Below are 12,171 nucleotides of genomic sequence, written 5' to 3' on the forward strand. Positions count from 1 at the left end.
TTTTATACTAGCAGAATGAAGTACGTTTGGACAGCTAAACCCTCAGACCAATCAGATTAACACACAATAAGCCTTCTACCAGCAGTTCACAACTCAGAGAGGTTGAATCAGCCCTCTGCTCCCACCAGAGTGCATAATAAAACCCTCTTAATATAAAATTAACTTAAATTACAGTGACAAATGCTTTATAACAAACGGCAGATCTCCTGCAGTATCAGAAATCCTTTGAAACAAGTTTACAAACCCTGAGAAGTGCTCACAAATATATTATTTTAAAGTCTACAGTATTTAGTACTTTCATTGTTCTGTCAAAATTATTTTAGAAAAGTAGTAAAAAATCTCTTTGCTTTTCATTTTATCCTAGCTCAGGAAGATCATAGAAGAGACATCAAACCTACAGAAACCTTTACAGTAGAAAATCTTAGTCCTTATACAACGTACACCATATCTGTTGCAGCATATAACAATTTGAAGAATGGAACTATGCAGCATGGGAAAAATAAAACGGAATCATTTATGACTAAATCTGCTGGTCAGTATAAAATAGTTTTGTAGCTGTCTGCTTTGATTTTACTCTGGATCTTTCTAATGTTCAAAAAGGAGATGTGCTATGTTATATGCCATGTATTTTAAATGTTATTCTCACCTTATATGGCTGGATAAATTACAATTATCTATGATGTGCTATGCATGTGTGTGTGTGTGTGTGTGTGTGTGTGTGTGTGTGTGTGTGTGTGTGTGTGTGTGTGTGTGTGTGTGTGTGTGTGTGTGTGTGTGTGTGTGTGTGTGAGCATGTGTGTGTGTGTGTGTCTGCATTCATATGTTTTATGTATGTGAATATATAGGTATACACACGGACACACTTGCGCTTGCACAGTCCATCCCACACACACCTACACACACACACACACACACACACACACACACACACACACACACACACACACACACACACACACACACACACACACAAGGGTTTATTCACTGAATAAATGTATGCACTTTCAAAACACATGGAACATAAAACATGAAAATAGTTAAACCTTGTCAATGTAAATATATGTATAAAACAAATCAGTTATGTCGTTATGTCGTAAAAGATTTTGGGGACAGAAAAAAGACCTTCTTAAGACTTTTTTGGTATCATTTTTGTGTTTGCACTTGCCAGCTGTCAAACCTTCTCTGTCAGATCCTACACTGACTAAGCCACATATAGACAGACATTCAGGCAGCTATGAAGGGGCTTTGGGGCTTTGTGCTCACACAAGCATCCTAACAATAATACCTTTTTTCTTTTTTGGCATAAATGTACCCCTGGTGATGATATGAGCACATGAATCACCACAAAAGCTGCCTATGCCCTTCTGCCTGTGCATGTATGCTCCCCAAGATGCTCTAACAGTGCTAAAGTCACCTGCATATGTGGTCATGTCCACATCTTCCTGACATTGGCTTCCTCCTTCATGAAGGACCTCCATTCTACAATGGAGATTCTATCATTGGAGCATCAAAATGTTCCAGATGGGAACCCATCATATTTCTCTCCTATGATGGGCATGCTCATCTTTCCTGTTGGCACCATCTAGGACCTGAGACATTAATCAAATTCAGATAACCTTGGTGTAGCCAGGGCTTTCTCTCTTATGCCTCCAGTGCAAGCAGGTCCTTCTCAAGACTTAACATGTTACTAGACTGTCACATCTCAAAAAATAAGTCAGTTGCACAAAAGAAGCATCTGGTAAGAAATGAATGAAAATAGGAAAGTTCTAGGCACATAAAAGAAATCAGTAGCAACCCATCTTGAACATAAGCTGCTGTCTAAGCTGGATTTTTCTTAATTGACTGGGTTACTGCAAGCAATGCTGTGGTGGCTACAAGTACTAGAACAGCAGTGACTGGCACAGTATTACATAACTATACTTAGCTAGCTCCTGAGAATCTTTCTGAGGAGATTAAAGTTAAAATATTAGAAATGTCAAATACAGGACATTTTTTCTTTGGCCCTCCAGCAGTGAATTTCTTTAAATAATTGAGATGAGAATTGCAGGCTTAAGGTACAACAGCAGCAGAAGTATTTTCCAGCTGCTACCTTCTTTTATAGGAATTGTTCAATGTTCAACATTTAGACCATTGTTGCAGTAGCCTAAGCAATTTGGATCATGTTACAGTGACCACAGAGCTGTAAAGCTTAATGGCATCTTCCACATGCTTTAACTGTCAGGAGCATGATAACAGTTGCAGTATAAAGACAGTACCAAATTAGTCAGAGCATTTTTTCCACTGAAGTGCGCATATTTGGCATGTCCTGTGGAAGTGCCATTTGGCTAGTAATCCTTCATGGCTGGGCATCTAAACTATGGAGTAGCTGCCAGTCCCCCAGTTTTACCTTCCCATGTCAACAATAAAAAGAAAGTTGTTAGGGAGTTTTTGAGTATCTGGCTGACTCCTATTGTGTCTCAGCCACTTGTGGTTGACTCTTCTGTGGCTGATCTTGGTTCCCTAGACCACACATTTTTTTAACCTGGTCCCTTTGGTGTTGTACTTGCAGACTGACAGATAGCTATAGCCTCTGCAGCTGTAGAGAGCCCTTTGCAGGCAAGGGAGAACCACTCATCAGTTTCAGGAAATGGGTAGGTGAAGGTTCTTTATTCAATTAGGATAGCAAATCTGAGTCTAGTTTGAGTTATGTCTAGTAAAGGTCAGACAATTTCCATGGAATTTCCAAGGAAAAATGAACATAGTGAGAAAATCTTGGCTTCTCCTGTTTCTGTTTCTATGGGCAGGGAAGATTTTTGTGGGATTGCAAGGAACTCATTACTACCATTTATTTATTTATTTACTGGGAATTTCTGACTGGGAATTAAAACCCTTTTTCAGTGGAGGCCCAGGGAAAAAAGGTCCATGGTTACATAAACAAAGTTATTCTCACAATGTGTAAAACATCTGTTAAAGCAAAAGAATTTATAAGGTTATAACATAACAATGAATTATTGTACTCTGCAATACTAACATTTTATAAAAATGATTATTTTTCTTCCCTATGACTACTTCTTCTGGCAAGAAAAGGAAAAAAAAAGAGTTCTCTTGTTTCTGACTTTTGTTTTTATTCAGAAGAGCAGGTATTGCAATGGAATGGTTGTACTTTAGGAATTTCTTCTCAATCGGAACATTCTGATTCTGAGGAATGTATGGCTTCAGATTTCCATCTTAAATATTTATTTTTTTCTGTGACTTTCCCTAAGATGAAAGGTTTTCAGTAGGAGTAGAATGAAATTCCTGTGTCAAAGAACGTGTATTATGATTTGTTATAGTTTGATATGCCTGAAAATGCAGATATTCTTCTTGTTTTGCTTGCTTTATGTAATGTTACCCTCGCCGATTCTATTTTGCCTGACAATCAACCTCCCGCTCCCAGAATGTCTGGCAGGTTATGCAGTGTACCTCAGTTATAAACATTTGATGTGTTGTTGTCAGTCTCACATTTATTCTCACTGATGGGTCATATCTGATGTGTTGGATCCTCTTGGCCTTTACAAAAGCTCAAAGACTTCAGCAAAGCTCGTGAGCATCCTTCCCTACCCATAATGCAGTTCCCAACTTCCTCAGATCTTGTTTGCTGCACTGTGAGAAGGATCTTCTAGCAAGCTCTGGACAAAGTTTTGCTAAGTCTTTGCTATTGTTTATCACTTTCTGCCTCTTTTATTATTATTATTATTATTATTATTATTATTATTATTATTATTATTATCACGTTGGTAACATATAGCTAAACTTTCTTCACTTTTTAGTACCTTCCCTAATTTAGTGTAAGTTTTTCCTTGTGAGTTTTTCCCCTTTCTGTTAGTGACTGTTTAAGTTAGAGGACGTCTAAATTATAGCCGTTTAAGTTAAAGCGTATTCCTTTACCTTTCCCATCCTTTTTATTTGTTGCTAGAGTTTGGCAGTTGTTTCTTCTTCTCCCTTTCCAGTTACCATCCATTTTAGTTAGAGAGCAGTTAACCAAGTCCATTTAAGTTAGAGGACTTAGCCCCCCTTTCCTGTTATTGTCATTGTTATTTACAAAAAAAAAAAGAAGAGAGAGAGATCTTTTTTCTTTATCTATAATTATATAGTGTGTTGTGCTTCACTTTTGTTACCAGTATGTCCCAAAAGGAAGGCAAGCCCTTAGTGTTCAAAAATGTGAGAAGTGCAGTAAAAAGATGCCCCTCAGTGACTCATACACTCTATGTGTATACTGTTTGGAGCCTCTTCATGTACAGGATCCCACTTGCATATGCCATGCTTTCAACCAGAGGGCATTTATGAAAAAGAAAAATAAGTTGATTTTGAAGGGGTTATTGAAAACCCCATTTTCTGAGTCTATTTCTGCTGATTCCTCCTCTCCAAAATTGGGTAAGTCCAAGAGAGCAGAAAAACAGCCTCCTCCAGCTCCGAAATCTTAGTTGGAGCTGAAAGCCAAACTACTGTCTGCTCCAACAGCACCTGTGGAGCAGACGGCAACCTATGGAGCAGGAATTTCAATGGAGCAAACAAAATTTTTGTCTCTAAAATTTTCTATTGATTCTTCTGCTCTGAAAGACCCATTACCAGGAATCTCTGTCCTTTGAGCTGATTATTTCCTGGCTTCCTTCACCATTCTTGACCAGATCCAGATCATCAACATTGTCTACTAGGTCAACTAGGATCATCTCAGACAAAGATGTGGATAAGGTAGTGCAGAAGCTTCTCAAGACACCTGCCTTGGCTACGCTTCTTTTGGATCCGAACTCAAAGGAATCGGATCAGACTGATCTTCCCCCTTTTGCACCTACCCCTCCTCTGATCCATCCTTTGGTTTTGAAGCTGGAAGACTCCAGTATCCAGCTGATGTCTGTATCAGGTCAGGGGCATGTTGGCTCCTTGGATCCAGTATCTGCCCCGAGTGTCTCTGTCCAGTCAGAGCAGGAGATCTCTGGGAGCAGACCCTTGTCGGTTGGATCCTCAGAGCTGGCTTGGATCTTCTCAGATCCGACCCTATCTCTCAGGGCCTTGGCTCAGATGGGTTCAGCTCCCACCTCATCTTCAGAGCATCTGTCTTCTGCTTTGCAGGCTCTTGCGGCCCAGACATCTGTGTTGTTAGGTCTGGGGGGGGGTTCTTCAGAGCAGGGGCATAGTGCTTTCAAAGTTATGAGGAGGGTGATGACTGCTCCCCAGTCTCAGGCACAGTCTCCCTTAGTGCTTCCACCTTGTTGGCACAGGTTTCTTTAACTCCTTACCCACATCCACAGAAACACAGTGATCCCAGGCCTCAGGAAGTTTCCCAGAGGACACCCCCTCTTCCAAAACATTCCCAGAATACCCCACTGAGGAAGTCTCTCAGAAGAAATCATGCCAGAGGAAGCATCTAGACTCCCCAGAGAGGTCTGTCACTTCAGATACCGACCTAGATGAAGCAGAAAGGTCCCCCAGTAGCCTCCTAAGGATGTCTCCTTTGGGGATCTCCTAAAAATTGTAAAACAGAGAAGTGACTGGCAGTCCTCATCCCTTCAGCCAAGGAGTCAGTATTCTTGAAGGCCTTCAAATCTCGCCCTTCAATCTCTTGGGTGGCACCACCTTATGATGAACTTATTCAGTTTATGTCTTTGAAGGCCTGGAAGACCCCAGATTCCATAGAACCCACTCCTAGGACACCAAATAAGTATATTACAGTTCCTAAGGACCAAGCCTTCCTTACCAAAGGTGTAGCAGTTGATGCCATGGTCATGATGACTGCCATGAAAAAAGAACTTTCCGAGATCAGTTCCTCTATCCATCCTCCTAATAAGGATTTCAGGACCGTGGAGAGGTATGGGAAGTGCAACTTCCCATCAGTGGCTTTTACATCACAATCGCTGAATTATCTCACTCATTTCACCGGACTTCAGAGAGAGCTGTTGAAAGAATTATCAAACTACCTCCAGAGAGCTGTAGCTGATGCAGCAGCAAATAAGGTCAACACACAGCTCACTACCCTCAATTCAGTGGTCAACTCATCCATGAGACTCATTTCATATGCAGCAGATGGAGTGAGTAGGGCGGGGGGGTTCAGGCATCTCTATTAGGAGACAGGCTTGGATGCTCCTTTGCAATTTCACATGGCCCTCTAAGTCTTCCTTTGTTAATGCTCTTTTCGATGGCTCATTTCTCTTTGGGCTCAAAGTAAAAGAAATGCTAACCCGATGTGAGCAGGAGGGTATGAGCTTGTCTGCCATTGGAGTTCTTTTTTCCACACTCACCAGACCATTTCCATAGGGTCAGAGAGTTAGTGGAAAGATGTGGTTCAGGAAATCACAAACATCTTACCAGGACACACAAAGTGGTAGTTCCCCCTGAGGTAGAGGGGAGAATAATAAGACAAGATGCTGCCCTCATGGCAGAGCAAAGTCAGGGTTCCAGAGAATCCTTCTTTGGCAGACCCTTGCAAAGCTCCTGAAGGAGTGCCCGACTGCTCGCCTCTGGAGGCAGTTGGGGGACAACTGTCAATGTACCTTGAAACCTGGCGAAGTATAAACAACAACAGATGGGTGCAGGGCATAATATCCAGGGGTTATACCATTCCATCCTCTTTTCCCAGTCCTGTAAACAAATCAGTTCCAGATGTTCCCCCCAGTCAACAAGGAACAAGCAATGTTAGAAATTCAAAAGTTGCTAAAAAAATAGAGTTATCCAAGAGATCCCCACAGACCAGAGAGGATCCGGAACTTACTCAAGATTCCTTTTAGTCCCAAAGAAAATAGGGGACTGAAGACCAATCTTGGATCTCAGCAAACTAAACAAATCAGTGAAGAAAACCAAGTTCCGGATGGTGACATTGCAGTTGATACTTCCATTCCTAGGAAAAGACAATTGGATGTGCTGTATAGACCTTCAGGAGGCGTACTACCACATCAAAATGGAAAAGCAATCCAGAAGGTTCTTGCACTTCTGGCTAGGAGACAGTCACTTCCGGTTTTGAGCTCTGCCCTTTGGTCTCACTACAGCCTCCAGGGTGTTCACCAAATGCATGGCAGCAGTGGCAGCTCACCTGAGACACCACGGATTCTGGGTGTTTCCATATCTGGACGACTGGCTCATAACCTCCTCATCCAGGCATCTACTGCAATAGACCAGGGACTATACACTCCAGCTTTGCTCCTCCCTATGCATTACCATAAACTACGACAGGTCTGCTCTAGAGCCATCTCAAAACTTAAATTTTGTAGGAGTAGAGGTAGATGCAACCATGGTGGTAGCAAGACTAACTCATGACCGAGTGCATGATCTTCATTTACATGTGAGATTAATCAAGAAAACTCGAGCCAGTGCAAAACAAGTATTCCTACAAGTACTGGGGAAGATGGCAGCAACTACTGTACTTATTCCTCTAGCTCGTCTACATATGAGGATACTTCAGTGGTTAATTTCCACGCAATGGTCAATTCTGCAATTGCCAGTGTCGCACAAGATTCTCATATCAATACTTGCAGAAGGATCTCGAGTGGTGGATTCACTCTCCTTCAGTATCTCAACGCCATTCCTTTATCCCCCTCAACCTCAAGCCATGGTGACCACAGACACTTCCCGGATAGGGTGGGGGGGATTATTTGGGGAGAAAGTCCAAGGCACCTGGCAGAAACCTTAGCCTCACTTGCATATAAACACCCTAGAGATGAGAGCAATGATTTTGGCACTGCAAGCATTTCAGACCACTTTCCCTCTAGGAACGATAGCAATTCAGCCAGACAGTATGTCGGTAGTCTGGTACATAAACAAAGAAGGAGGAACCAGATCTTACTTCCTTTGTCTAGAAGCTCTAAGGGTTTGGCAATGGGTAACATCCTCCATCAGTTTTTTGGTTGCACCACACATCCTAGGGAGATCCAACATGATTGCAGATAAGTTGAACAGGGCCATATTATGGACGTACGAGTGGTCCCTCAATCAGAATGTAGCAGAAGAGATTTTCCAAAAAATGGGGCCAGCCTTGTTGCGATCTTTTTGCTTCCTCCACCAATGCCAAATGCAGCAACTACTTTGCCGTAACCCCTCCTATGGGGGAGTCACCAAGGGATGCACTTGTTCGCAATTGGCCTCTGGGATTCCTATATGCTTTCCCTTTGATTCCTCTGATTTCCAAGTTATTGCAGAAAGCAAATTTATTGGAGACCACAATAATCCTGATCGCACCCTATTGGCCTCATCAGATCTGGCTTCTCTTCCTTCAGCCTCATCTTCTGGGCAAACCATGGATTCTGTATCTGGCTCCAGATCTACTGATGCATCCATTGGAAATGGGACATCCCAGCCTCCAAAACCTCAAGCTGACAGCTTGGCTGCTCCAATTCCCTTGACTGCCAGGTTTCCTCTTTTTTTCTCTCCAGTAAAACATATCTTGTTGTCCTCCCATAAAACCTCTACACGGAGAGTACACAAGAGTAAGTGCAATAGGATCATAATGTGGGTGAGTAATAATCAGACAGACCAGTTTTCTGCACTCATACATTCTATCCTGGACTTTCTAGCAAACTTTTCATGAAGGTGTGGCTGCTTCTACGAGTCCAACTAGCAGCACACTCAAATTTCCACATGGGGAAAACGGCTCTACGATCATGTCGCATAGACTCTTTAAAGCCTTTTTGAAAGGAACAACAATGATTAGACCCCCCCATACAAGAATCCAACTCCTCCTTGGGATCTGAATTTCATTTTATCCAACATCACTAGTTCCCCTTTGAACCTTCGGCCACATGTGATCTAAAGTTTCTATCTTGGAAAAACACTCTCTTTAGTGGTTATTAACTCAGCCAGAAGAGTCTTAGAATTGCAAGCCTTGTCCATCAAGCGCCTTACCTGATTTTTCATAAGGACAGAGTCTCTGTACGCACTAACCCTTCATTTCTTCCAAAGGTTGTGACAGAAAGTAATCTAAATTAATCAACTGAGCTCACAGTGTTCTTCCCTAATTACCAGAACAAAGGTGAATACTCATTGTAACTTCTAGACATGCATAGACAATTAAATTTTTACTTGCACAGAACTTCAGGTTTTAGAAAATCGGATCAACTTTTCATTTCCTACACCAAGACTAAGAAAGGTCAGCCAGTCTCAAAGGTCACTTTATCTGGATGGCTCACTTCTTGTATATCCTAAATATACTGCGGTGGTGGTGCTGCGGTAGCGTTGTCACCTCACAGTAAGACGTTGTCCTCTTCGATTCTCAGCTAGAGCATCTTCTCTGTGGAGACATGCGTGAATGGGTGTACCTTTGTTGAAGGTTGTGCATCAAGGCAGGCAACTCGGCACATAAAAATCTACTGCCACTCATTAGTGGACCGGAGTTCTGCTGTGGCGACCCCTAACCCAGAAAAGCTGAAAGACACAACAACAACTCTTCTAAAAATAGGTCTCTTCCCTTTCCTGTTAAAGCACATTCCACCAGATCGGTAGCTACATCTGCAGCTTTTCCAGCAAGGTAACCCTGGGACAATATCTGCGCTGCAGCCCTGTGGGCAAAACTGCATACCTTTATTACTCATTTCAAATTGAATTTGACCTCCAGGAGTAGAGCTTCTTTTGGTTCTATGATTCTGAGGAATATTCTCCCATGAGCCACCCAGGAATTAGTTTGCTTGGGTTGTGGGCCCATCAATAAGAATAAAGGTGAGATTGATAACAACACATAAAGAAGTTATATACTTACCATAACATTCCATGTGTGTTGTCCATCTTGGCCTTTATTCTCACAATCCACCCTTATGCCCCCTTCCAGATCTCCTGGGAGACCGAGTGGACATTGGATTTATGGATATACATAGCCTCAGAAGAACTAACCCTGGCCTCTAATAACCATAATTATTGTGTAAGTTTTTTCATACAATAGAAATTTGTTGTTCTCCTTACAATTTCTGAGTGGGCAAACAAGATCTGCAGAAGTTGGGGAACAGCATTATGGGTAGGGAAGGGTGCCCACTAGCTTTGCTGAAGTCCTCAAGCTTTTGTAAAGGCCGAGACTGATCTGACACATCGGGTCTGACCCATCAATGAGAATAAAGGCCAACATGGACAACACATATGGAACATTTTGGTAAGTACATAACTTTTTTTTCCAACCCAAAAGCATATCTAGCAATAATTTATCTATCCAAAACTGCTTCTGCTGAACAGAGTACTGCTGCTAAACCCATTCCTTCAGACAAGGATGTGAAAGCTTTTGACAAGCTGGGGAAGGAAGTGTATTCTGCTACTTTAACATTCAAGATTTTAAACTATTAAGCTTATATGTTAATATTTTTACTTTTATTTGAGAGCATGCAAAAGTTTATAGTTAACCTTCTTTCTCCTGAGGGAAAAAAAATCTGGAAATGCCTCTTTAACATATGCTTCTCATGTTACGAAGCATATTTAAAGTGTGCTTACAATGTTGCTGCTTCTTCTTCCAGAGCTGCTGCTTCTGCGTCGCTAATGAGAAGACTGGCCTGGATCAGTTTCAGAATCTTCCTAAAAATGTTAAAACTAAAATTTTAAATTCCCCTTGTATAATGAAGCTCTGTTTGGCCCTTATGCAGCTGAGGTGCTTAAGAAGAATGATAAAAGTGGAAAATTGAGTCAACAAGTGACTCAAAATTTTCAATCCCCCTTTTTAAAGAAAATAAAATTTTATCTTCCTTGTCTGCTCCTTTTTTTCAATAAGCAATATAAGCAGCAAGGTACTGCCAAATAGGAGTTTAAAAATCACTGGGAAGGAGGCTCCAATAAAAAAGGAAAAGTCTCAAAATTAAGAACAATCCTCCCAGTCAGCATGACTGTTTACCAGTTCAGGCTCCCATTTCCCACCCTGGCAACATCTCCATTTCTCTGGGGCTTCATCTCTCATAATGGTATGAGGTTGTGCCAGATAAATCTGTTTTACCTGTAATTCACCATTGGTACACATGGCAGTGGAAATTTCTCCCTCCAACCCAGGAGAATCCTCCCTACCCGGTGAGCCAAGTCTGCTCATTTCCTCCCATTCTGCATCACATGCTTGCTCATGGAGTAACAGAATTAGTGACATACTACCAGATGGGTAAAGGCTTTTATTTAAGGATTTTTCTGGTACAATGAGGAAAGGATCCTCAAGGCCTGTGTTGTAATGCAGCATATGCTTTCCTACAGAATGATAAAAGTCATTCCTCCTGTCATACCTCTTAACCTCTTAGAGCAAGAAATCTGGACAAAGCAATGAATAAAAGTGGGACAAAGGCCCAAAAATAGGGATAATTTTTAAGTATTGCTCTTACAAACTTAGAAAGTTGATAGAATAACAGGTGTTGCATTAGCATGAATTTTCTGAAGAGTATGAAGTCTGAAACCCAAATGTCTTTTATTATTTTCTAACTTCAGTCTTTAATAATTTGCCACTAGTTTGCCAGAAAAGCAGAATTTTATGAAAAACGGCTCAAACATATGAAGCAAAAATCTGGACATTTTGCAAAAATTTTGTACAGTTGAGAGGTATGCGGTCAGTTAGAGGATGGGCTTTATTCAGAGATGTTTGTGGTGCTAAAGAAAAAAGATTCTTGGAGTCCAATTCTGGATCTTTCCTTTTTCAACCTGTTTGTGATAACGCTCAAGTTCAAAATGTTGTCACTTCACAACTTACTACCTGTATTCCCAATTTGAGTTTTCTCATAACCTTGATTTAAAACACGCATATCATCACATTCTTGTAGATCCAAATTTCAGATGTTTCTTGATGTTTTTCTGTGTCCGGATCACATTCAGTTCTCTTCATTACCCTTTGGTCTCTGCTGCTCCAAGGATGTTCAGAAAATATCTAGCTCCTGTGATAGTGTACTGCAGAGTGTAAGGTTTTCACATTTTTATTTATTTGGATAAATTGCTTATTTTTGCTGCATCATCTTCAAAGTGTCAGGAATCACTCTGCTGGGTAAGGGATCTCCTACACAGACTAAGGTTATAGTGTCATATAAGGTTATGAAAAAAGTAATAAGCATTATCTAAACAAATTATCTATAGATGGTTTACATGTTCTTTTTGGTTATCCTTTTCAAACCATGGCAAAAATCCAACTCAGTATGCCAAAATGCATGCTTCCAGAGTAGTTGCCACACCTGGAGCTTTCTGGAAAGGGATTGATTCTATGTCTATATTAGAAGCAGCAACCAGGTTGTC

General features: G+C 41.2%; 1 protein-coding gene across 1 annotated transcript in view; it reads left to right on the forward strand.

The window, feature by feature from the left end:
- LOC122814280 (receptor-type tyrosine-protein phosphatase C-like) overlaps positions 1 to 12,171 on the forward strand; it is a 1,011,948-nt gene that overhangs the window by 383,837 nt on the left and 615,940 nt on the right. The window contains exon 6 of the mRNA XM_044086871.1: positions 365 to 532. Within this exon, the coding sequence (XP_043942806.1) occupies positions 365 to 532 (168 nt within the window). The remainder of the gene's footprint in view (positions 1 to 364; positions 533 to 12,171) is intronic.

The sequence above is a fragment of the Protopterus annectens genome, chromosome 10.part0, assembly GCF_019279795.1.
Source record: "Protopterus annectens isolate FY-2018-M chromosome 10.part0, PAN1.0, whole genome shotgun sequence".
In the NCBI taxonomy this organism is placed as follows: Eukaryota; Metazoa; Chordata; order Ceratodontiformes; family Protopteridae; genus Protopterus; species Protopterus annectens.